The sequence below is a fragment of the Hemitrygon akajei genome, chromosome 16 (assembly GCF_048418815.1).
Source record: "Hemitrygon akajei chromosome 16, sHemAka1.3, whole genome shotgun sequence".
NCBI lineage: Eukaryota > Metazoa > Chordata > Chondrichthyes > Myliobatiformes > Dasyatidae > Hemitrygon > Hemitrygon akajei.
In genome coordinates, this window is record NC_133139.1 from 32,288,366 (window position 1) to 32,315,954 (window position 27,589).

The 27,589-nt window shown below is 39.9% G+C and overlaps 1 protein-coding gene across 2 annotated transcripts in view; it reads left to right on the forward strand.

The window, feature by feature from the left end:
- Positions 1–27,589, forward strand: part of fbn2b (fibrillin 2b) — a 269,685-nt gene that overhangs the window by 44,232 nt on the left and 197,864 nt on the right. For both annotated transcript variants that reach the window (XM_073068631.1, XM_073068632.1), the window contains exons 5-6: positions 3,516–3,611; positions 4,847–4,942. In XM_073068631.1, coding sequence (XP_072924732.1) covers positions 3,516–3,611; positions 4,847–4,942 — 192 coding nt within the window. The remainder of the gene's footprint in view (positions 1–3,515; positions 3,612–4,846; positions 4,943–27,589) is intronic.

Sequence of the window (27,589 nt, forward strand, 5' to 3'; positions counted from 1 at the left end):
AGAAGAGCTATAAGGTTCGGCTAACTTTTAAAAGTGTTGAGAAGCTGAACGGAAGCAAAAATAGACGGTGATATACTTCTTATAATGTGGATTTTATATTGCTCAATCATTCTTTTTTTATTCTTACATTCACTCCTTTTTCCCCACCTAAATGAGAATATATATATATGGGAGGAATAAACAGGGAAATCTTTTCTGTGTAATGGATATAGATTTGTTCACTCACTTTTATAGATACTACAATGGGGGCCCTAAACTCACAGGTAGGAGGGGCTATCCCCACAGCTAGACATTTCCTCTAGCTCAACCCAGGGTCATCTACTAGAGACCTCAGCCTTAGAATCACATCTTCATTGCCTTTTTTTTATTATTTGCATTTCTTGGCTCTTAATTGTTCAGGGAGTAGATCGATTAAGTTTTATTCTGCTAATTTCAATAATACATTGACACATGGCTAAGGACAAAAAAAAAGGAATTTTCCTTGTATTCATTCCACCAAGAGAAATGAGTCTTGTTCAACTGGCGAAGACAGAATCTTACCCCAAGCTCCCTATTCTGCTCTGCACTCTTTCCAGGCAGTAAAATTGCAAGTTTATTCCACTGCTTTCTAATCTAGAGGACAAATGTTGTCAAGAGTTAAGCTGATCCATAAACCTTATGGTTGGTTCAGCAGCAATAAAAATGGTGATATAACTGGATGGTCTCTCTGATCTTGTTCACTCACAAGGGACAGAGGGAAGAATCAGCCCCTCTGGTCACCGGCATGCAGTCCCACCCAGAAGCTGAATAAATGTTGAAGAGAGTGCTGAGTGGAAAGTGCATTTCAGAGTCACTGAAAATGGCACATTGACATTCTCAAGCAGTCTTAATGTCAGCACATACAATATTTCTATGAAGTTAATATCAATGTATACAACATTTTGACCAACAGCAAATATGTATTAAATCATATTTATTCAATAGGTACATTTAATGTCAGAGAAATGTATACAATATACATCCTGAAATTCTTTGTCTTTGCAAACATCCACAAAAACAGAGGAGTGCCCCAAAGAATGAATGATAATTAACTGTTAGAACCCCAAAGCCCCCCATGCATAAGCGGCAACGAAGCAACAACCCCCCTGCCTCTCCCACCAGCAAAAAAGCATCTACACCCTCCACCGAGCACTCAAGCATGCAGCAAAGCTTCAATAAAGACACAGACTTGCAGTATCTCAAAGACTACTTGTTCACTCAACAATTCAACATACCGCAGGCTCTCTCTGTCCCTAATAAGAGAAAAAGAGGTGTCCCCGTTTCACAGCAACATAACAAAACACAACAAACAAAACAAGGGAGACATAACAAAACAACTTGTTGGTTTATGGTGTTAAAAGTCTGTTGCATCGCTTTTTCCGAGCTTTGTGCCCAAAGAACTCGTGTCCCTGGGCACACAGCCAGCAACCAGCTCACTGCTTTCGATCTTCCGTGTACTCCCATGACACATCAGGTGGCAGCACTGGCCTTGAATCAACCCGTCTCTAGAGCCACAACAATCCGGCACCCTTTAGGCACACTAGTCTTCCAGGCTGTGTCCTTGACATATCAAAAAGCCGTATCACGGCTGGTTGTGAGGCCCTTAGAGCAGGTCCCATTTGCGCAAAGGACCAAAGTCAGCGTTTAACTCCAGATCAGGGTCTTCAAAAGAACCTTGAAAGGGGAAAAAAAGATATCAAAGATAGAAATAGAGCTGTTTCCGAAGATGCAAGCAAAGGAGTCGCTGTTAGGCGCTATCTGTGTCCTTATAAATTACATTGCACTCGACAGTAACACCACATCAGATTTGGGAAAACATTGAAATCTTAAGGAATGCATTTATGCTATGAGGAACAGTGAAAGAACTAGGCAGAGGTTTTAATCTCCTAGAAATGAGAAAATCAGTTTCAAAGTCAAAGTTTATTTATTAATTTCCACAGATACTGCCTGACTTACTGAGTTCTTCTTGTTGTGTATTAAATATTACAGTTATTTTAGAAGAAAGAGAGGATATCTTATAGAAACATGAAATTATGAAAGGGATAGGATACAGGCAGGAAAGTTGTTTCCACTGATAGGGGAGGCTAGAACTAGGGGACATAGACTCAATATTCAGGGCAGCAGATTTACGACGGAGATGAGGAGGAACTGCTTTTCCCAAAGGGCTGTGAATCTGGAATTCTCTGCCCAATGAAGCAGTAGAGGCAACCTCAGTAAATATATTTAAGACAAGGTTGGATAGATTTTTGCATAATAGGGGAGTTGAGGGTTACGGGGAAAAGGCAGGTAGGTGGAGATGAGTCCATTGCCATCCTAATTGAATGGCGGAGCAGGCTTGATGGGCCAGATGGCCTACTCCTGTTTCTATTTCTTATGTTCTTACATTTGAGTAATCTTGTATATATATTGTTTGATTAAGCATTCTTGTCTGTTTAAATAATTAATTATGGGTTATATGTAAAAATACATTAATTGTATATACATCATCATGCTACCATGCAATATGTATGGACTTTGCTTAAAGTAAAGATAAACTAGAAGTGTATTCCTAGATTCTCATGTTTTCCTTTGAATTAGTTCAATGTTTTGAGGTTACAAAACATAACACTTCTAGCATTTCCTGTTTTTATTTCAGATTTTCAAAAATGCAGCTTTTCCTTGATATTTTGTTCAGGTGCAAGAGTGCAACCGGGCATAAGCAAGCTAGTCTGACACAAGAAGAATCAGGTGCAATAAGAGAAGCATGCATTAGTGAAAGAGCAAGGCACATAGACACAAGCAAGAAAACCAGACACATAGTCAGGCGTAGGTGAAAGGGTGAGACATGAAGACAGGCAGATGTGAGGGAATTAGGCAAAACATCAGACACAACATCACATACAAGGAACAGAGTTATGAGACAGTTGCACTGCCAGGCAGATGTGAAGAAGACAATTGATATGCTCAGGACAAGTTGAGAGTTCTGACGAAGTCAGGCACAAGCGCGACATTGGGAAACAGTCAAGCCACAGTGTCCTGCAGGAAGACAGTGAAAAATAAACTAAGAAGACAATCACTTAGGGACACAAGTGGATACATTGTGAAATATCATGATGTCAAGCTTAAATGAAATAGTCTGTCACAAGTGAGACGAGTAATGAAATGTTTAGAAGCAAACCAGACAGTCAGTCAGGATGTTGGGCATAAGTAGGCAAGTCAGAAACAATGAAACAATTAGGAATAATGAGATTGTCTGGATAGACGCAGTCAGAGTCCAGTGAGATAATAGAAATGTAACAGCAGACGTGAGAGCTGAGCTGCTGGTTAATCCTGTTTCCTAAATTGGAAAAGCCAGCAATAAAGTGAATGCAATTTTCGCCCTTACTGAATTCATTGATGCTGTAGCCATTGAATTGTATTTGAATGCGACTAACAAATTCCACATGTGAAGAAACCCAAGTTGATTTTTATCATTCTGCAGGTGTGGAGACATCTGACTCCTTCTGTTCTCTTTGCAGTTCAGCAATGCAATGTCAGGTGCATGAATGGTGGCTCTTGCTCAGACGACAGCTGTGTTTGCCAGAAAGGATATACTGGAACGCATTGTGGTCAGCGTGAGTATCAACAGAGCACTTCAGTAAAGAGATCCAAATGCATAGGGCAGAGGGAAGCGTGAAGATCAATTTCTGGGCAAATGGAAACTGGAGAGCTGCAAATCATTTCAATTGTTATTTATTAGTAACCTGGATAGAAAATAGAAGTTATCTGCACCGCATCGTGAGATGAGAACTAACCTGCAATCAACCTCATCATTAAAAAATGAGGCTGACTGCAGTTACAGTGCATTTCCTACATCAAATACTTGCTTTGTCCCAGTGTCCTACTGGCATAGTGATAGTCATGGAGTCCATTTGCCTTTATATTAAAGAAAAAGTTAATATTAAAACTTAATATTTGTTTTAATGTTTAGCAGGCACACTAACTGCTTTAGAAAAAATTGCCATCAGCTAAAAATCAAGTAAACTTTCTGCAAAATGTACAAACATTGTAGTTATAAGATTACCATTTGTGCTCACTGGTATTGGATATTGAATCCATCCTGGGTGCCAAGCAGCTGAATCAACTCAACTTATAAAGCAAACAGTAGAATTTTAGTGGCAAGAAGCATTTATTCATACACAAGACGATAGCCAAATCATACTGGCAAAGGATTCTGCTCAAACACAAATGCAGCCAAGACTTATTGGCGGGGAGACATAGTGTGAAGTGAAATTTGTCAAGCCTATCCTTGCCCATTGCTGCACCTGAAGATCGTTTCTAGCTGTCCAGGATCCAGTTGGAGAACTATGACACTGGGGCAGTCTCACTGCAGCAGGAAATGTGCACAGAACTCACTGGTAACTTCAAGCATAAAATAGGGCAAGAAGATAAAATAAAGACATAAGTGGAACATTTACATAGTAACAATAGTATGCATCATGACAGACCTATTACACTTTGCATTAATCTAACCATTTAGGCAGTTACTTAACAATATATTTCTGATGAAGATACTTTTCTGACAACCAACATCCATCACTGTTGGCATATCCTTCAAAGAACAGCTGGAAAGCTTCCTGTTTTCCAGGAAGTAATGATCTACACATGAAGCCAGTTTGCACTGCTTGAAGTTTCAGACAACTTCACATTGATTGGTGTTTCTACAAACTATAGAAATGTATGATTACTTCCACTAAAACTTACCTAAAACTTATTTAATGTTTTTGAAATGGGTGCAAGAAACACACATGCTTGGCAGCTTTGTTCAAACAATATATTGTTAACGGATGTTATCCCATTTCTCTATTAGCTGTGTGCAAAAATGGCTGCCAGAATGGAGGACGTTGCATTGGACCAAGTCGCTGTGCGTGTGTGTATGGGTTCACTGGACCACAGTGTGAACGAGGTAGGCATGCCTCTTTGTGCTTTTGAGGGACTGTTAAGTTCTCATGGCAATTTTCTTTTCCAGAAATCAGTGCTACCACTTGGTTGTGAAGTTAATGCTGAGATTTAATTAAGTGAGGTAGTTTACTTCTCAACCACTTAAGCAGGACTTCTACTTGCTCCTGATAAATGGACCCAAGCTTCTTAGTACCATCCTGAATACTCCTTCTCCATTTGGAGCAGACCCGAGACAGAAGTTCATAGAGTCAGTGGGGAGGTTACATTTCTTCAAGGAAGCTTTAAGCACATCTGAAACCTTTTTTTCTTCTGTCCATCTGGTGACTTTGCAAGACAGAGCTCAGATTTACTGCCAAGGCATGAATGTGATGCACAGATGTGTAAGTTGTAAGAATGTGAGCATGATTGACATTATGTAAGTAAAGCCAGCAGAAAAAAGTGTGAATGTACATTTACAGAATAATCGCAAGACTACCCAAAGTCTATGAAGGCAATTAAGTACTTTGTGCCTGAGGGTGACTTACTTACACTCTGGTTTTGTGAGTTAAGTTGCTGTTGAGGCTGATGTGGGACAGATGGATTGGAAGATAGCTTATGAGTGGACAGGAGGATACTTTGTGAGGTGTTGCATTCCTTCCACAATTACACAGAGCCTCAGTCTACTGACGCATGTCATTCCATTGCCACTCAGAATATTTTCCTCTAATTAATCAAGTTCCTAGGAATCAGTGGGGATGTTGCATTTGCTCAAGGAAGTTTTGAGCACGTTCTTGAATCTGTTTCTCTATCTATCTGCTCAATCTTTTCCTTGACAAAGCTCAGAACAGAGTGTCGTTTAGCAGTCTGGTACCATGCAGCTAACCACAGGCATGCTCTGTGTAGCAGAGGCACTAAAGGCAAACATTACTGTTGAAACACAGAAAATGTCGGAGGAACTCAGCAGGTTAGACAGCAGCTGTGTTCTGATGAAGGGCAAACATGAGGAAATCTGCAGATGCTGGAAATTCAAGCAACACACACAAAATGCTGGTGAAATACAGCAGGCCAGGCAGCATCTCTAGGAAGAAGTACAGTTGATGTTTCGGGCCGAGACCCTTTGTCAGTACTTCTTCCTACAGATGCTGCCTGGCCTGCTGCATTCTACTAGCATTTTGTGTGTGTTCTGATGAAGGGTCTTGGCCTGAAGTGTCGACTCTTTATTCCTCTCCATAGATGCTACCTGGCCTGTTGAGTTGCTCCAGCATTTTGTGTATGTTACCCTGGATTTCCAGTATCTACAGAATCTCTTGTATTAATGATGAAATTCACCATCACCTTTAATGCAGCCTTTGGATGTTTAATGGAAGCAGTATCCGAAGATCAAGACCTCATAATTGGCTTAAAACTCATGGTCTACCAGGCTGCATTCATGCCCTCTTACATGCTTATGAGACCTGCCACCTAAAGACACAGGAAACATACTACAATGTTGTCTTCATAATATCCTCCAAATTCACTGGAAAGACAAGCCAACCAATGTCAGTGTCCTCACATACAAGCATTTGCAGTATTGAGGCTCTGGATAACCAATTTGGAAGTGTAGTCATCACTGTAATAAAGCAAAGAAAACAGAATGAAAGCAAAAGTAATCCTATTGACATAAAGTATAAAACATCTCCAGCTGTCCAACCACAATTGGAAACTACATTGAAGAATAGACCATGTGGTTTCCTTATTATCACGATGTGTGGATATCCGGTCTCAGTATTGCTGTCTCTCAGCCCATCCTCTGTATCCCTGCCTCCCCACTAAGCTTTCCTTGATTCTATCAACCAGCTTGACTCCTTTCTTCTGATTGCATTTAAATATTTCAGCCTCTCTCCTGGGATCTGGACTTACAGATTGGCTCCTTTCTTGGGACCCTGTCTAAGCTCAGCTCCGTACCTGGAATCTTGTTTCCCAGTTTGACTCCCCCCCCCCCCCCACCCCCATGTTGGAGCTGATCTCCAATATCTTTGTGGATAACTTCAATCCCACTACTCTGAACGGATTCTATGACCTGCCAATTCATTTTCAAGGACTCTTTACAACTCATGTTCTCAGTGTTGTTTTTTATTTGCAGTTAGCCTTCTTTTGCCATTCGTTCATTGTGTTTGTTTATGTGCAGTTTTTTTGGTAAATTCTGTTGTATTTTCTTTTTCTTGTAAATTGCTGCATATACGGCGTATACGGTAACATAAATTTTTTGATAATACATTAACTTTGAACTTTGTCTCAGTGTTGCAGTCTTAATCTGTAATTCAGGCTCTGAATATTAAAGCCTTGACTCTGGGGTTCTGTTTCCTCAGTTTTCTCCCTGTGCTGAAACCCTTTTCCAGGCACTTTGCCGAGCCTTCTCTGTATGTTCAAGCCCAGAATTGTTGCCTGTGTCCTTCTGCTGTGGTTTTGAAGTCCAAACTCTGTTTCCCAGACTAAGCTTGAGACCAGCCTCTGCTCCCAGGCAGTCTTTTTGTGTTGAAACACAGCCTCTGTTCTCTAACCTCCCTCTGAGTGCTGAAGTACAAACTGTCCCCCATTCTCACCCCATATGTGGGGCTCAGAATCTGTTCCTCAGGCTAGTTCAATGGTTTAAAGCTCGAAGTGTTCCCCAGGTTCTGGCTGTATGTTGAGTTCTACATATTGTTCTGCAGGCTCATTCTATATGTTGAAACCTAGCCTCTGTTCCCCAGGCCACATTGTCCTCAGGCTCTCTCTGTATGTTAAAGTCTGGACTCTGTTCTCCAGCCTTGTTCAGTGTATTGAAGCCCAGACAGTACCCCCCTCTCCCTCTGAATGTTGAAGCTTGGGCTCTGTTCCATTGGTTTCTCACTGGCTTAGGTTTATTTAAATAATTTAAGCACTTCAATGACAGCGATGTGATTTTTTTTCACATTCATCATCCATTGCATATGTTGGCTAAATGGGAATCTTTTGATTTATAGCACAGACCAGCTGCAGTTCCAGAGGGGCTGTTTTCAGCTTCTGTAAACACAGTAACTCCCTTTGCACCTAAGACTTTGATTGCTTTCTGGGAGTTTACTGTTAAATTGCAACAAATTGGAAGGTGTGACCTCAATGTAAACAAGCCTTTAGGTGTAGCCATTATGACATAGCTTTGTGACTTATGCAGGCTAAATTGGTCAGGGACTCTTTGAAGTAGGGAAAGCCAGTCATTTGTCAACTGATTATACCAGTGCCATTTTGTTTCATAGAACTGGGAAATGAATTAAATCTCCTTTCATAAAAGATGGTGTGAACGCTGCTTTACAATTTGGCAGAAGTATCTTTGGTCTATACTGCAATTAGTATGACTTGATCCCACAGTTTTCACAGACTCCCACATTTGCCTTACAAACCCAGTGACTGCCATAGTTACTGAAGTGATCTCGGCCCAAGACATCAACTGTTCATTTCCCTCTGTAGATGCTGCCTGCTGAATTCCTCCAGCCTTTTGTGTGTGTTGATAGTATGAGTTTGTATGTAGTCTAGGCATCAATCCAGAGAAGTTACTGAGCTCAGGAGTATCAGTTCAGATCAAGTCAATAATTCAATGCTGGCTGAAAAGGATTACTGAGATCAACATTGTGATAGAGTTGCATTAACAGCAGCCAAGGCTGGAGAGCAGTAAATTAATTTTAAAATACCAGAGTGGCTGGATTACGAACAACAGGTAATTGATTACAAGGACTGTGGCTTATATGAGTGACTGATGCCAGTCCTCTGAAGGAGCTGGGTCAGCATCATAAAGGATGGAGTCAGTGACACACATCATTATGTGGGAAAGTTTGCTAATGTTTGTTTATGCCAGGAGCGGTATTAGTGACAATCAAAATACATACAGTTTCTTGACAAGAAGCAGTTGCTGCACTTGACAGTACGCAGTGTTGGAGTTTCTGTATTATAAAAAAACTCAATATCTGTATTGTTTGGGGAGATTGAAGGTGAAGTGGATAACAACTGCAGTGCCTTTATGTTCAAATGTTGCACTGTGCTCTGCAACTGGCATCATTAGGAATTGTATTGATAATTATTGTTTTCCTTTATTGGGTTACAAGGCAAAGAACATTATGGTAGGATGAGTGACTGAGGTCAAATAGTTGGTTCCAGTCACTTCTTTTGATGCAATAATCTTATGCTCTTAACACTTTGCTTGATCTCCTGCACACTCTAGCATAAGCATATTAAGAACAGTGAAATAGCATTTAGCATACAGAATCATGGGCTAAAACAGAACTGTTCTGGTTCCCATTAAAAGCTGCATGCCAAGCTGGCAGGAGGAGGGTCAAGCTGATGGAGTTTTTCCTGGTGGTACAAAAGACTGCCATGGAGATGAGAGACAATGCATCCAGATGCATTTTGGTAGATGCAAAATGGTAGAGAGGATCTCCTTTGTATCTGGGTACCATGCAACTGGTACCAGGCTCAAGCTACTGTGAGGTCATATGTCCGTGCCACCATACATCTCACAGTTAATGCTTTTACATGAGCACTAGTCAGTGAAAGGTGTCTCACTAGTTAACTCTCCATTGCACCGACTATTGGAAACTGAAGTTGAGATGTGCTCCGTGCAAAATATCAACAAAGCAATGCGCCATTAATTCTCAATTCATCTCTGAAGCTTGTAGATGCTCCTAGTTTCTGCATATGCAGAGCAAGGTGTTCCTTCAAAGTCTCCAATTTCTGACGCAGTGGAGAAAGCATGCACTACGTGTCTTATGACAATATCATCTAAACTACTGATGCTGGCCAACCACCAGGCTAATCAGTTCCACATGGAAGTACCTATGCCGATCTTCTAATAGGTGTCCAGTGACCAGAAGTGTTTGTTGCTGCACCCTTTCTGTGCAAATGCCTCTAATTGCTAGGCAAGAGAGCGTAACTGAGAGGTGGAGAAGCAGATGGGTTAACTTCTACAGCGTCACTATTGAAGGCAAGCCCAGCATTCGAGGGTTGAAGTGCTGAGGAAATGCATCAGAGGCCAGGATCAGAAGGATTTGAGGCTTGTAGCACTGAAGGAGTTTGAGTAGCTGAGGGTATGGAGAAATCTAATGGATGAATATGAAGTTTAAACTGGAGAAATCAAGAGATCATTGTCAAGCAGAATGGATGTGTTGAGAGTTGAATGATACTGGATATTATCATATGAATAAAGCATAGTGCTAAATAAGATACTATACTACCATACTGGAATGGTATGGTAGTGTAGTGGTTAGCACACCATTTTGCAGTACCAGCGACCTGGGTTCAATTCCTGCTGCTGCTTGTAAGTTCTCCCTGTGACCACATGGGTTTCTTCTGGGTGCTACAGTTCCCCCCCCCCCCCCCCCCCACAGTCCAAAAACGTACTGGTTGGTAGGTTAATTGGTCGTTGGAAATTGTCCCGTGATTAGGCTAGGATTATGTTGGGGAATTGCTGGGTGGTTGTGGCTTGAAGGACAGGAAGGGCCTTTTCTGCACTGTATCTCAATAAATGAATGGATTAATTTGTAAATTAAGGTGGAATTTAGAAGGACAGAGCAAGGTTTAGAATAGGAATTGTAGTGAAAAGCCTTCAGGATGAGATTAAAAGTAAAATTGAATAGGGTGCAAAGTAAATGGCTGCTTCAGTCCTGATTTATTCCCACTGACTCAGAAAAAGAAAGTAACGTAATAGTCCAGCGTAAGGACAGAGACATAGTTGAAAGTTTAAGCAGCAAAATTAAACTATAGATCATATAGAACAAGAAGCTCACGTGAGAGGTGAAGAGAACATTATGTTACAACTGATTAGCTTTGATATGTTTTATAACTCTGAAAATTAAACGAAAGAAAAACATGGGTGCTCGCAGAGAACGTGTGTGTACTTTGCTTTACTTTTACGGAGGCCTATCCCTTGGTCTTGGATCATCTACCACTGCTTGAATTTCCTCAGCTCACTTGTGTACATCTTGTGCATCAATGTTGCAACCACAGTAAGTGATGCTTGGTTTAAAGAATTTACACTTCTTGCATTGTGCTCTTGGCCCATAATCTTCTAATCTTTTTCACAATGTCCTGAGATTTTGGAGGTGTTCCTTGTCATCCTTACTGGTAACAATGACGTTATCCCGGTAACACTGAGTGCCTGTGCAGCCTTGCAGTGCCATAATTTTCTGCCAGAGTGCAGGTGCAGATGCTATTCCATAAATAAATCCATAATTGCAATAAAGCCCTTTGTGAGTGTTTATGGTGAGAAACACTTTGTGCTCATCCACCACCATCTGTAGGTAGGCCTCAGCCTAGTCCCATTTCCCGAAGTGCTTTCCTTCTAGAAATATTTGAAAAGCTATCCCCTATTGTGGGCAGAGGGTATTGATCTACTTTCAGTGCTGGGTTGAAAGTGACTTTAAAATCACCACAGGTCCTGACAGACCCATCCTTCTTGGCTACTAGGACCACAGGCATTGGCCATGGGTTCCATCAACCTTGGGAAAAATTGCTTCAGCCTCCGTGCGATCCAGTTCACTAACTACTTTATCATGGGTGGTATAATGAACTAGGCAGGCTTTGTAAAATGTGGGTGTGGCATTTTCATTTAACACTACCTTTGATATGTTTGAGTTTTTCAGTGCCATCCTTGAATACTGCTGTGTTATCATTCAGTACCTTTCTTAATTCACTTTCAGTTGTCTTTATTGCAGGGATGTGTCATGCAAATAGTGGATGGATCTCCAATCAAGATGTAGTTGTCTCAGCCAGTCACATCACTACATTGCTGATCCTCCTGTTTTTACTACATACAAGCCCAATTTGGCTTGTCAGTTGTTGTATTTCACTGTTACAAATGTCATTCTCACAGGAGTTATCTTTTATCCAGTGTAGTTTCTTAATTGGATACTTGCTGGTTTCAGTTCAGTATCTTTGAAATGTCATTCAAACTCATTTTGTGGAATGAATGAAACAGCTGAGCCAGTACTCGGTTCCATTTTAATTAATTTGCTGCTCACTTCTACTGTAAGCCGTATTGCTTGTGTCCTGTTAGTTTTCACATGGAAAATTTCATGGCTACCCAGACCTGTGTCACTCTAATCATTATCAAATTTTTCATTAACAGATTCAGATTAGTGTTCTTTCTGAAACTGCAACTTGACTTTCTATCTTTTCCTCTTCCCAGATGTCCATTTATTTTTCCCTGCCTGACATGCTCTTGGCATGTGTCCTACTTTGTTGCATTTTCTGCAAGTTTCACCTTTAAAGCTGCATTGGTCAGGTATATGAGAACTCCTGCCACAACAGTAACACGATTTGTTTGGCCAGTCCAGTTTCTGTTTAAATGTTGCAATTTTGTTCACGTTCACTTTCGTTCCTGACTACAACTCAAATGCGTCTCCGTCTGCTGTTTCTATTGATACAGTGATTTCAACTGCTCTTTTAAATATGAGTTGTGCTTCAGTTAGCTGTTTCTGAATGCTTTCTTGTATGATTCCACAAAATGAGTGCATCATTAAACCCATTACCGGACTGACAATGCTCAGACCATCTTTTCAATTCAGTTACAAACACTGAAATGGGCTCCCCTTCCTTTTGATTCTGCTTATGATACCTAAAGTGTTCTGCATTCAACAATGGTTTCAGTTCTAAATGTTCCTGCAATACTTTCACAATACCAGTGCAGCTCATTTTGGCTGGATTGGTTGGAGCAGTCAAACTTCTAAGCAAACTGTATGCCTTTCCAGCTATTATACTCAGTAACACTGACATTCACTGTGCACTGGCCATTTCAGTTGCTTCAAAATACTGCTCAATTCATTCAGTATACTATATCCAGTTATCTCTTGTGCAATCAAATATGCCTATCTTTCTAATGTAGTCAATCATTTCTGCTTTTTAAAATTTTTTAAAGTGAGTATCAGGATTACCTCCTGATACTCACTGTTCATGAACCTGTAAATTTCGTTCATTTTTTGCTTTTTTTTAAAACTCGACCGACTCTCTTCTTTTCCAAAGAAACCACACGCTGCACTTTTTTTGTTCACTTGGCCATTACTCTCCTCTTGCGAAGAAAATGTAATGCACATTTTTAAAACTCAAACATCTCACTGCACTTCAACAGGTAGTTAGTTGTCTCAGGTTCATTTGAAAACTAACTCCAAAAATGCGGGAGCTCAGGGATAACGTATGTGAGGCGCACATTTATAACGCGGTGCGGTAATGATATATGCTATTTACATTCTTTTACGAATAACCTGTAATGAATAATGTAAACAACAAAAAATGCTTAATCAAACAATATATTTACAATATTACTCAAATATTACTGAAATATTAGGATACGTAAGTATCAGTGTGAGCCAATGACTGCAGAGACAGAAGAAGAGTTTGGAGCAGAGTTTTGCTTTAGTTGTTGTAGTTTTTTGCTGGATGCCATGACCTAAATTCTCTTATCCAGTAACCTTTCCTGTAATCCTTTCCTTGGACTCTGCTTACCAGCTGAGTCCCTGAGCTCAACCCCACTCCTGTGTTTCTGGTCAAGCTCTCTCCTGGGCTGTTATCTCCCATCTCATTTTCTCTCCCAGGGCACAATCCCCATATAAATCCCCATATGTGCCCGTTTGCCCTATGTTGCTTTGAATAAAGAAAAATTTTTACAAACATCTCTGTTCCTGCTGCAGCTTGCAATATTCAAAAAGTAAAAAATACTCACTTCCCATCCCCTTAGGCATCTGCAGAATGTATAGTTAAAAAATATTTCTGTTAACTCAGTCCATTCTGTCTGCTTTTTCAGTTGTTTTAAAATGGCCCACTCTTGTCTGCTGCATAATTATTTTAATAGTTTCATATCTTTTATTTCATGTGTATGTTTCTGCAGTCCAGTTGTATGTAATGTCTTCTACCACCAAGTAATACAGCTGCACAATGCAATGATGCAATTGTTTAAATCGTTCTTGTTTATGTTGTCCCTTCAGACCAACTCTGCCATTATTATTCTGGTGAGACTTAACATTAATTCACTCCTGTTATTTAGTTACTATGTTTCAGAACATTTAATGTAATTCCCATTACTATTTAACATTCTGCAAGGAAATTCATTGGAGTAATTGGCTGCTGATTTCATCTTTATTTAATGAATTAGCTGCCTGCTAGCTAATATATTGGTTGGAAACACAATGTGCTGGTGGGGGGAGACATCAGCATTTCATCCCACACAGAAATCCCATGCTCAGTTATGGCTGAACTGCCCAATGGTTTAAAGTATTGAAGAGTATGCCACTAATGAGAAAGAATAACAAGATGCTGGGACTTTTTTTTAACCTTCATTTTGTTAACGCCTGCTTTTGTCCATTCCATATGCAGTAAAATTCTGGTACAGGTTTCCCCCACTATCCGAAAGTAGAGCGTTCCTATGAAACCTTTTGTAAGCTAAAATGGCGTAAAGCGAAGAAGCAATTACCATTAATTTATATGGGAAAAATTTTTGAGTGTTCTCAAACCCAAAAAATAACCTACCAAATCATACCAAATAGCACATAAAACCTAAAATAACACTAACATATAGTAAAAGGAGGAATGATATGATAAATACACAGCCTATATAAAGTAGAAATAATGTATGTACAGTGTAGCTTCACTTACCAGACTTGGGAAGACAGTGAGCACACTGGGAGGTTCACGCATTTTTCTATCATACACTTCTTTGTAAGCAGTCAAAACATCTTGCAAACCTGCACTAAACCTGGGTGCCCTTTCAAAATTAAAGTCATACTTTTCTGCAATCATTACAGCACCGTCAATCGTAGCGAAAATCTCACACAGTTCAAAGCTATGGCGGCTTGATGCTGAGGTGCTGAGTGTTTGTTTTGTTGAGAGTAAAACAAACACTGAACGCTATTTTCGCTTTTCGCCATTTTCTGTAAAAGCGAAAGTCCTCTTCGGATTTCTTTCGGTTAGTGAAAACAGGTACTAATGTAGATCTTCCGTAAAAGTGAAGTGGCGTAAAGCGAACTTTCGTAAAGCGGGGGATACCTGTTATTTGTTATGCTCAGTACTTTAGTGGTTCCAGATGTATAGGTTTTCAGCACAATTGAATATTATCCCCATTGATTTCCCAACACACTTTATAGGCACTTACTTTTTAGATACTATACATTATTTTAATACATTTTTGCAGTGAACCCAGTAAATTCAAATTGTGTACACTAACTAAGATTTAGCTGGTTTTGGGGAAGGGTTGGTTAGAATCTTCACTCATGAACTAGATACCAAAGCATTGGGGTTTTGGAATAGAGTGATGGTGGATTATCCAAGCTTTACTGCAGTGTTCTGCATCTCACTTCATTGTTTATTTCTCTCAATCTTTTCCAGTAGGGTAAATTTGTGGTACAGTAGTTAGCGAGGCTCAATCCAGAGTCTATTACTCAAGGACCATTGGCTTTTACCTTACAGTTACTTTCGTTCTCTCTCCTAGGATTCACTAGGGATCTATTAATCTCACCCTGACTCTAGGATCTATTACCCTAATGTTTACCACTATTTCCATTCCAGTGTTCACTAATCTGGAGCTCATTCCTGAGTGTAGTATGTTAAGCCTCACTCCAGAATCTTTCAATCAGCATCACAGGCTTCACTCCAGGATCTGTCAGCCTGGTCTCCTTCTAGGGTCTGGGTCTCAAAAGGGTTTATTTCCCTACCTTTCCCTTCAGGATCTCGGTCCAGGTAATACACCGGGCTTCATTCCAGGTCCTGTCAACCTCACTCCTGTGCAGTTCATTTCAATTGTTATGTTTATGGTTTGGCTTAATACAAGGGCCTTTACTTTAGGGACTGAAGAAATCAGGATATCAATGTAATTAATTTTCTGGCACTGATCCAGTCAATTTATCTACATTAAATTAAGTATGATGCATAAATAATTTCCGAGAAGTGCCATTACTCACTTTATTGCACCAAGAATGGAAGTTTTAGCCAACAGCAGAAAAGTTTCCAGATCTGCACACAAGGTATATAATGGTATATTTTGTAAGTTAGAATGCCTGGACATGTGTTAGAGCAAAGTTTTCTGAGGAGTTAGTATAGTTGTTTGCTTGTGGTCATCAGTGTTTTAATGAGCCAGATCCCAGCTTCCATTCACCAGCATGTCACATTATTGCATTCTTAACTTTAAACTACAGGTTTGGAATAAAGTTTATGTGCTTCATGAGTTTGATTGAGTTTTTTGAGGAAGTAACCTGGAAGTCAATGAAGAAAGAGCAGTAGATATTCCAGCCTGGTATGGAAAGTTAGATTGCATGGGATCCAGAGAGAGCAAGCTAACTGGATCAGAATCGGCTTGATGGCAGGAAGCAGAGAGAGTTCACGGAAGGCTGCTTTTCAGACTGGAAGTCTGTGACTAGTGCTGTTCTCTGGGACTCTCTACCAGCCCAATTGCTATTTGCCATATAAATTAATAATTTGGATGAGAATGTACAGGTCATGATAAGTAGCTTTGCAGATGATATCCTAAAATCAGGGTAAGGTGTTCACAGTGAATGGTAGGGCCTTTGAGAGTGCTGTAGAAAAGAGGGACGTAGGAGTACAAACACATGGCTCCATGAAAGCGATGTTGGTGGTAGACAGGGTGGTGAAGAAGGCTTTCATCAGCCAGGGCACTGAGTAGAGAAGTTAGGATATTATCTTGCAGTTGTTTAAGACATTGGAGAGGCTGCATTTGGAATATTGTATTAGTTTTAGTTACCCCGCTACGGGAAATATGCCATTATGCTGGAAAGAGTGCAGATGAGACTTACATTGATGTTAACACGAGTGAATCTGCAGATGCTGGAAATAAATAAAAACACAAAAAGCTGGCAGAACTCAGCAGGCCAGACAGCATCTACGGGAGGAGGTAGTGACGACGTTTCGGGCCGAAATCCTTCATCAGGAGTGAAGTAACATGGGATGGTCGAGGGGGGATAAGAAGTGGGGGGAGGGATGAAGTAGAGAGCTGGGAAGTGATAGGCTGGAGGGAAATGGGCTAGGGGGAAGGTGGAGAAGAGAAAGAGAACAAGACTAAAATTATAGATAGGGATGGGGTAAGGGATATCAACGGAGGTCAGTGAGTTGAATGTTCATGCCTGCAGGTAGGAGGCTACCTAGGCGGGAGATAAGGTATTGCTCCATTGACCTGCATGTGGCCTCATCTTGACGGTAGAGGAGGCCATGGACAGACATATCGGAGTGGGAGTGGTCTGTGGAATTGAAGTGTGTGGCCACAGGGAGATCCCGCCACTGCTGGAGGACTGAGCGCCGGTTAGACGAAATGGTCTCCCAGTCTGCGGCGGGTCTTCCCAATGTATAAATGGCCACATCGGGAGCCATTGATATTGATGTTACTGGGACTCAAGGGACTGAGTAATGAAGAAAGTTGGTGGTGGAGATATTTTCATTAGGGAATAGAAGAATGAGGGCTGAATTTATAACAGTGCAAAAATTATTGAGGGACCTTGGGTGAATAAGCATAGTCTGTTTCCCAGCGTTGAGGATCAAGAATTAGAGAATGTAGGTTAAAGGTAAGAGGTGAAAGATTTAATAGGAGCCTGAGGGGTAATTTTTTGCATCCAGAAAGTGGTCAGTATATGGACTGAGCTGCCTAAGAAAGTGTTTGAGGCAGGTACATTAACAAAATTTAAAAGATGCTTGGTTAGGTGTATGGATAGGAAAAGTTCAGAATCTATGGGCCACATGCGGGTAAATGGTACAAACTTAGATGAGAACCTTGGCCAGCATGGACCAGTTGGGCCGAAGGGCCTGTCTCCAGGCTGTCTGATTCTATGACATTATCAAGATGTTCATAAATCAGAGCTACACAGAGACAATGATTGAGATGGTAGTGGGGTTTCATTCATTGTACCTGAACAATTGGCTGTTATCCAGAAGTGAAGATGCTGATAACAAAAGAATAGGATTAACTCGTAATGCCAAAAAAATGTTGGGAATGTGGAGTCTGGCCAGATAAAGAGCTCTTGCAGCTTCAGGCTGAGAACTTGCAGCACAATCTCTGGCAGTCTGCCAGTCAGTGTGATAGAACCAGGCTCTATCTAATCTCACGTCAAGCCAACTGACAGAGTTCACGTGCCCCCAGTAGGCTGCAAAGAACAACCTGTACTGTTGCTGAAATCAGATTGAAAGCTGGATGCTAAAGATAGGACAGAAAATGTGTTCCTATATGCTGCTTGAGATCTGATTATACCGATTGTGATTTATGGCCTCAGGTTGTTCCAAAAGTTAATTTGAGTGACAATTATACTTATGCACTCTGATTCCTGTAGCCATAGTCTGGTTGCTAAATCAGATAGTTGTCTTTGGATTGTGGAGTGTATCATTTTGATGCCTTCTTATTTGTGTATTATTTATCAATTCTTCATGATGTGGGCATCACTGACAAGCTCAGCATTAATATTCTATCCCTATTTGCCCTCGACAAGGTGGTAATGAGCCATCCCCTTGAATTGCTGGGTCCTTCTGATGAAAGCACATCTACAGTCCTGTTACATAGAGAATTCCAAGATTTAGATCCTGAATTGGTGAAGAGTGGGTGATATATTTCCATATTAGGATGGTGTGTGATTTGGCAAGGAACTGGAAAAGGTGACACTTCCTTGAGTTGACTATTGTTGTGTGGCTTTGGTAGTAGATCTTGTGAATTTCAGAATCAGATTTATTATCACTCACTTGTATGTTGTGAAAATTACAAAGATAATTGTGCAAAAAATGAATAAAGAGTTATTATTCATGGGCTTCATGGACTGCTCAGCAATTTGAGGGCAGATGGGAAGAAGCTGTTCCTGAATTGTTGAAGGGTTCTGTTGTATTAGTGTAGGTAATCAATTGAATGGCATATTGCAGATGGCACACAGTGTAATGTGCTAGTGGTGGAGTGAACGTTGGCTATTATAGGGTTCCTGTCTAGTTGGCTGCTTGGTCCTGGATGGTACTGGATGAAAGTTGTGAACATCATTCCATCTTCCAACACTCTACTGAATGAAGACAGTTTGGACAGTAATTATCTGGTTTGATTGGTCATGCTTTTTGTGAACAGGATGTACCTTGAAAGTTTTCCACAGTGTACTGTAGATGGCTTGACTAGAAGCACAGCTAGTTTTGGAGCACAGGTGTGTAATAGTATTACCAAGTATTGTCTGGTCCCATAGGCTTTGCTTCATCCTGTGTTCTCAGCTGTTTCTTGATTATACAGTACATATGATGAAATGAATTGGCCGGAGACTTGCTTCTACGATGTGGAGATTATTTATTCAGCATTCCTGACTGAATGTCTTTGTGAATACTAATGCCTTTTCTTATGTAATGCTCGCTTCGACTATCAGATAATATAGGGGATGATAGCCCCCTGACCTGGCCAATCTTAAGAAATCTTGTTTGGGTGGATACTGCGCGATGTGTTCCCTGTTACAAATCAGTACCACAAAATAACAAACAGTACACAACATGTGATTAAATGTTTGAGCCTTATAATTCTTAATTTGACTATATGGTTAGTAAAGAAAACAAAAAAAGAAAAAGGGCCCATTCTCATGAAACAGCTTAATGTGCAATGTTGGAGCTCACTGATAAGGCCGTTAGTCCACCATTGATCTCCTCCGATCGTCACCGACCTTTGGATTCTCGCTCCAAGTCCACTTCATCCGAGGTCTACCAACTCTCTCCATTCCTCATCTCTCCCCGGCAAAAAACCGTGAATTCCCAGCTCCCAGACACAAAAGAAAGAACAACATCCCGCTCATTGGCTAGCACTCCCCGTTATCTCTAGTCATAATCCAAACATTGCTACTACAGAGAAACCATTACCTCAGCAGTGGAACATTGCAGAGAAGCCATTACGTTAGCAGTGAAACCTTACAGCGTGTTATACTTAAGGTTGACATGTTTGGCCTCACCATCTTCAGAGATACGTAATATAAGTTCCATGGTTTGTTCTGGGTGGTCATATTCACACACAAGGGAGCTCTTCAATTTCTGTTTATACTTGAGGTTTTTCATGTGGCATTTCTCCAGCTATTGTTTTAACAAAGTTTTCACCTGACTGGATATTGTTTTTTAATCAGTTAACAGCAGTACTGTTAAGAGTTCTGAATGTAAGAAACAGCAATTCAGAACTGCAAATGGTCTAAATTTTGTGATGCTGGTTGAGATGTCAGTAAAAGGATTTGTAAAGGTACAGGGACATTGGCATCCCTTTTCACACAAAAGCAGACTTTCATTTTTTAAAATTATCATAAGAAATTCAAACCTACCATGGTTTTATATTCAAAGTGTTTCTGGAGTTAGAAAAGTTAATGCTATATGCATAAGATTTTGTGTAAAACTCCTAGTAAATTCCCTGAATTGAATAGATGCAAAAAGCAATGAGCACCATCTGTGTCTGCAGGAGCTAATGCTGCAGAAATAGCAGATCCTGCTCAGAGCTGCAAGGGACCTTTGGTATGAGGCCATGAAACTTACAGACTTTACATAGAACAGCTTACATCACATCTACAAGCTCTGAATCATAGCCATCACAGTTGGAGCATTGATAATGTCTTTGAGCACTCAGAAAACAAGAATCCATATACCACATCTCCTTGGACATGCAATTCTTTGGAACATTCCTTAGATGTGATAAAGAGCCATATAGAAAACCATTTGTCTTCATGCTGTTGTTGGTTAGAATTTGATGATTAAATTTATTTTATTGCTAAAAATTGATAATTATTGTATCTGAGTATGAGGGCATGGTTAATGCCTCCCTATTGACACCTGAACTTTTGCTAGCTGATAACATTTCACTATTAGCAGAGCTTTCTCTTAGCTGAGGATTTACCTGCTCCTCTCAGGTAGTAATAAAAATTGCAGGACTCTATTTTCTGTTTGAGAAGGAGGAGTTCATATCAGTTTGTTTTGAGTCATTTATTCATTTCCTGGGGCCAGAATGTTTCTGGTAACACCAGTATTTGTTGCCTGACACTTATTAGCTTTGAAAATGCGGTGGTGAGCATTTCAGTCCTTCTAATGGCAGTGATATTGAACAGGGTGTTCCAGGATTTAAATCCAATGATGATGAAGGACCAACAATATAATTCCAAATCAGAATGGTTTGTGACTTGGTAGGGAACTTGGAAGTTTTAGTGTTCGACTGACCCTGCTGGCCTTGTACTTCTTGATAAAATGACATGGGAAGATGCTCTCAGAGTAGCACAAACAAGTAAGTAATTGCAGCATGTTTTGCAAATGGGAATTTACAGAAGATAATGGTTTAAAATATGACTGTGTGGTCAAAGGGTTGCCAGTGAAGTGGGCTGCTTCAATCCAGGTGCTGTCAAACTTCTTGGACTTGCACTCAGTCAGGAAACTGAAAAGATTCCATTTACTATGAAAATGGTGGAAAAATGTTGGGGTGTCATAAGGTGAGTCATTCTCCACAGGATACCTGCTGTCATGGTCTCATAGTCCTAGTTTTTATATGGATAGTCCAAATCAGTATATGGTTAATGGTGACCCCTAGGGAATTGAAAGTGGGAACTTTAATGATAGCAATGACATTGGATGTCAAGATTTGGTGGTTAGAATCTCTTCTAGTGGACACAGACATGGTCTGGCACTTTTGCGGTGCAGATGTTATATGCCTCTTGTCTGAATGTTGCCTGGACCCTGCTAGAGACAGACGTAGACTAGTTCATTTGCTAAGGATCTGCAAATGGAATTGATTTGAATACTGAGCAACCATCATCTACCTCTGATGGAAGGCAGGTTATTGACAAACCTGCTGAAGATGGCCTGAGATATACCTGCAATGATATTGCAAGGCCTGGATGTTTGACTTCTAACATAATTTACCCATCTTCAATTATGTGAGGTATGTATGAATCAATTATTTGAGTGTTTTACCTTTAGTTTTCAAATTCGAGTGGATGTATGCACAGGTACAATGAAAAATTCTCTTGCAGCAGCATCACAGGCACATAGAATTAGAAACACAACATTAAAAAACATACTAAACTTAAATTATACAAAGTTGTACAAGAAAGAGCACCATTGGAATGAAAAAGAAAACCCAGTTCATTGTAATGCAAAGTAGTCATGGTGTTGCTGTACTAAGGTAGTTATTAGGGTGGTTCTGGTTGGTTCAAGAACAGAAGAAGCTGTCCTTGAGTCTGGTGATGTGGGACTTTAGTCCTCTGAACCGCCTGCCTGATGGTAGCAACTAGAAGATGGCATTACCCAGATGGTGGGGATCTTTGATATTGCCTTCCTGAGGCAGTGCCTCAGGTTGATACTTTTGCTCATGTGGAGTGATGAGCCCGTGATATATTGCACTGAATCCATTCATCTTCACATCTACTTGTGTTCATGTGTACTCGAATTGTCAGAACCTGATCATGATGCAACCCATTCTGCATCACTGTCCGGTATGCGGCGGGGGGTGGGGGGGAGCTACTAGCCTCCGTGGTATCCAAGATAGCTTCAAGGAGTGGTGCCCCAGAAAAGCGGTTTCCATCATCAGGGACCCCCACCACTGAGGACATGCCCTCTTCTCATTGTTACCATCAAGAAGGAGGTACATAAGCCCGAAAACATACACTCAATGGTTCATGAACAGCTTCTTCCCTTCTGCCATCTGATTTCTAAATGGACATTAAACCCATGAAGGGTCTCAGCCTGAAACATCGACTGTACTTTTTTCCATAGATGCTGCCTCGCCTGCCTGCTGAGTTTGTCCAGCATTTTGAATGATTTGATTGAACCCATGACTGATATATTAGTGCTCAGGAATTTAAACCTACTGACCCTCTTTACCACTAATCCACCAGTTTAGACTTCTGCATGTTTGCCTTCGTCCCTTCCTGCTATTAAGAATCAGTTCTTTAGTTTTAGTGATGATGAATGAGTGAGCGATTGTTGTTCTAGCACCACTCAGCCAGGTGTCCCATCTCGCTCCTGTGTGCTAACTCGTCACCTGTGATTTGACCAACAACAGTCGTGTTGTTAGCAAATTTTTTCATGGCATTGGAGCTGTGCTTAGCCATGCAGTCATGTGTGTACAGGGAATATAACCGGGGGCTAAGCACACAGCCTTGAGCTGCACTGTGATGATGGTTAATAAGGAGGAGATCTTAATGCCAATCCTCACTGACTGAAGTCTGCCAATGAGGAAGTTGATAATCCAGTTGCAAAGGGAGGTACAGAGGCTTGGTCCTGAAGCTTGATGGTAATTTTGGCCCAACGTTCCTTGATACCATTCTCAATCAAATACTGCCATGCTCTTCCTCACCCCTTGGAATTCAACTCTTAGGTCCATTTTTGCATAGAATGAGGTTTGGAACCAAATGATCTGAGTGAAATCAAACTGGACATCAGTAAGCATATTACCACAGCTTAATTAATGCCTGATGGCACTGTTGATGATGTCTTCTATCACTTTAACAATGATTTATGTAGAGGAGCTAATATTTATCTTTCAATTAACATTATTGTTAAAAAGATCCAAAGCACATTAAATGTTTTACATAGGTCTCACTTGTCTTCTGAGGCATCCTGTTTGCAAATTGACAGCATCAACACTTCAGAAACAGTAACTGATTGAATTACTTTAAATAAATTTGTCTATGAATGATTCAAAACAATCTTCGTCATTTTATAATAATTTCTTCCAATATAAAATAATATACATCTATTATTGAATAGCTCTTCATAAATGCAACTGTACATGCAATTTAATGTGATATTATTATTAGTGCTGTAACAAACAATATTCCTGATTATCATTTCATGAACATGATGTAAAGATACTCATGAACTGACATAATAAATGCGATTTTGTGAGCCCTATCCAACAAATGACATTTATTTTGATTAATAAAATCCAATAATGCCTATAAAATTAATAGAATTTGGTGAATAGGATTTAAAGAAAGCCACTTAACATCTTAATGCACACTTTATCAAAGGTCATTTAATTATCTGAATTTAATGAGGGAAAGCTACAGAATAAAATCTTTTAAATTGCCATCTATTGGAAGATTAACGATGCTATCAAATAAATATTATTAACTGCAGGTAATTTATCAGAAGTTATCTAATGATCAGATTTAAATAAAGATTGAATAATGGACCCCATTCAGTGGGTATTATTTCTTGAATGAGAATGTATTGAACACAATTTAATGTTATCTTTAATGTTCATTACTTAAATCAAATGAGCATGGTTATATGATGTTTCCTGCTGTGGGAAAAACTGGAACTAAGGATCACTGTTTAAAACTAAGAGTTTACTCCTTTAAAATGTTCATTAGGTGACACTTTTTTTGTCTTTGGAAATCTCTTTTGCCAAAATTAGTGGAAGCAACATGTTTAAGGTAGAGATAGATCAATTATTGATGAGTGGGGGCAGGACAGAAGGGAATATTACTATGGGCAGATTGGAATGTGAAGTTAATATTACACTGAGATCAGTCATATTATTCAGCAGTGGAGTAGGCTTGAGGGTTGGAGTGATTTATTCTTGCTCTCACTACATTTGTCTGCATGTTAACTGCATCACCTGCCTGAACAGGGATCAGTGGGCATGCTCATTCTGCTCATCCCCATTTCTCAAACATATAACCTCACACATCTCTAGATAGAATTCATTTTCCCTTTTTCTGTATGTTGGCCCAAGACCACTGATAACTTTCTGAAATCTGCTTTCTTCCTTGGCATTAAACCACACTGCCAACTTTTCCATTACTTGCAATAATACTTAGTTTTACACCGTATATATGTCTCAATTCTTAATGTACAAGAAACAGAACTAAACTCTAAGGAGTCCTTCAATAAATGGATCAATCACCAAAGCAGTTATCGATTATCACTCTTAGTTTTCTGCAACAGTCCCGATTTTGAATCCAACTTGCTACTTTCACTTGGAACTCAAGTTCTTTTATGTTTATGATTAATATGACTTCATCAAAAGCCTAGTTAAAGTTCATGGAATACACTGTCGCATTGACCCTCCTTCTTACTCATCAAGACATTTTGTCAAGTTATTTGGATTAACAAACCAATACTGATATTGCTTGTTTCTAATGTGTGACATATGTAATCATACCTTTATCCCCCTTTTTTAAAACGGCAATACCAGATTAGAGTTTTTCCATTCCTCTGATACCATGTCAACAGTAAAGAAAGGATCAGCAAGCAATACAAAAGCCGAACAAGGTAGATGTTATAAATCTTAAAAACAAAATGCTGGAAATTTTCAGCAGGTCAGGCTAAAGTTAAAGTTCAAGTTTAATTGCCATTTATCCATACATGAATAACCACAATTACAGCCAAGTGAAACCATGATTACAGGCCAAGGTACAAAAGACAGTATCAACAGTCATACACAGCACAATGCACACATAGCATATATAAGATAGCAGTAAGGTACAATCATACAAAAATTATATGTAGTTCAGGTCCCTGAGTCCATGAATGTTGCAACAGTCTGCAATTGAACAAAATACAGCTTGGCTTCTGCCAAGTGAACACTTGGGGAGCAGTACCGCCTCTAGCATAGATCCCACACCACATAGATTTCTGGGATATTGTATATAATTTGTGGGTGTCAGGGAGCCGCTATCAATATGCGGGAGATTCCCGGAACTTCCGGAAGAGGTGGGATGTATGATCATGGTCCACATCAAGCCCAGCTCCTTCTGTTTCTTCACCAACAAGTAACTTACTGATTGGATAGACCTGCAATACTTCAAGTTCTTCATGTCCAGAAGGCTCTTGCAATGGTAAGAACTAAGTTTTAAAAAGATAATAACACCTTTGGTAAACCCCATTTAAGCTGCCGCTATCTTATCAGGAAATAGTCAAATAGTTCTCGATCTAAAGCATTATTTTGCTGCAAAGATGTTGTCTGACCAGCTGAGTATTTCCAATATAATCTGATGGACTATACATTGGAAAATTAAAGTCTAAGCTTCCCAATATATCCAACCTTGTTTCCCTTAACTGGGGCTGTATTTCAACCAGAAGTGGTGATTTACGTACTTTTAAGAAATCTAAAACTCCTCATATTTTTTCTCTCCCTAATTTTAGGACATTGAAGAATTCATACACCTCCTCCTTAACTACAAAGTTTGCATAATTCCACTCTTTCATAATGTCAAGTGCAAACTATTTACTTAGAACCATACTGATGTCTTGTCCTTCACATAGAAATTACTTTTATGGTCTCCCATATACTTCTTCGCTTTATGTATTTATAAAATACATTTGTTTTCCTTGATTTTACTAGACAATTTTCATTTTTTTAACTTACCCTTCCTAATTTCCTTTTTAATTTCATTACTCCACTTTCTGAAACCCATAGAAAGCATCCATTCCAGATGCATCACAGCTTGGTATGGCAACTGCTCTGCTCAAGATTGCAATAAATTGCAAAGAGTTATGGACAAAACTCAGTCCATAATGAAAAACAGCCGCCCCTTCATTGATTCTGTCTACATTTTCTTTTGTCTTGGGAAAGCAGCCAACATAATCAAACAGCCCACCTACACCGAACATTCTCTCTTCTCCAATCTTCCATCAGGCAGAGGATACAAGAGCCTGAAATTATGTACCACTGTGCATAAGGACAGCTTCTGTGCTGCTGTTATCTGTCCCTTGAATGGATCTCTTAAATGATAAAGAGGTTGAAAAATCATTGCAATCAAAATGCTCACCCACTGATACACCTTCCCTCTGCCCACCTTCATTCACGAAGGCGAAGTCTGGAGCAGCCACCTCTTTTCTTAGGCTTGCTACAGACTGGTTGAAAAATGCAGTTAAGAGTACTGTGCCATCTATTCCTTTCATACCTATCCCTGATGAGATTAGGAACATTGACATTCCTACTATTACTACGGTACTGCTTTTGAGCTTTGCAGAGATTGGATAACACGTTTATCTCACTCTGATTGGTGATCTGTCATTTGCTCCCAGCAATCTGTTTCTGTTTTTAATGTGTTTGACTTTACCCCACTTGGCTCATTTCGAAGGTCTAGATAGCATATTATCCCCTTTCAACTAAAAATTTTCTTCTATAATAGTTTCTGTAACCAGTGTTACAAATCCCCCCACCTACCTCCTCAACCTTTTATATTTTCCTCTGTCCTGTCTGAATGATCTGAAATCAGTAACATTGAGCTGGCATTCCTGTCTTCTGTTAAGCCCTGTTATTAATAGCTAGCAAATCATATCTTTTCCAGTCCAACCATTTCCTCAGCTCATCTGTCTTATTCACTATGTTCCTTGCATTTAAGCAAATACCATAAATAAAGTACTCCCAAGCTCCTTTATTGTCTATTTCCCAACATTTTTGTTTCCTCTACTTTCCAACATGTTTGCTAATCTCCTACCTTTCATTTCCATCTTTGCCCCACTTCCTTCTGACTGTAAGCTCAGGTTCCCATTTGCCCATCAAGCTCACCCCAACAGTACTTAAAGACTTCCTTGTGATGATATTTGGACCAAGGTTGTTGGTGTGAGACCTGAACTGTTTGTTCTGATAATTCTTCAGTTCAGTTTCCCCAGCACCAATTCAGTTTCCCCAGAAATCTCCTTAATGCAATACTTTTGTAGACATTTATTAATTGGCACTGGTTATGTGTTTCCAGTATTCTGCTGTGGTATC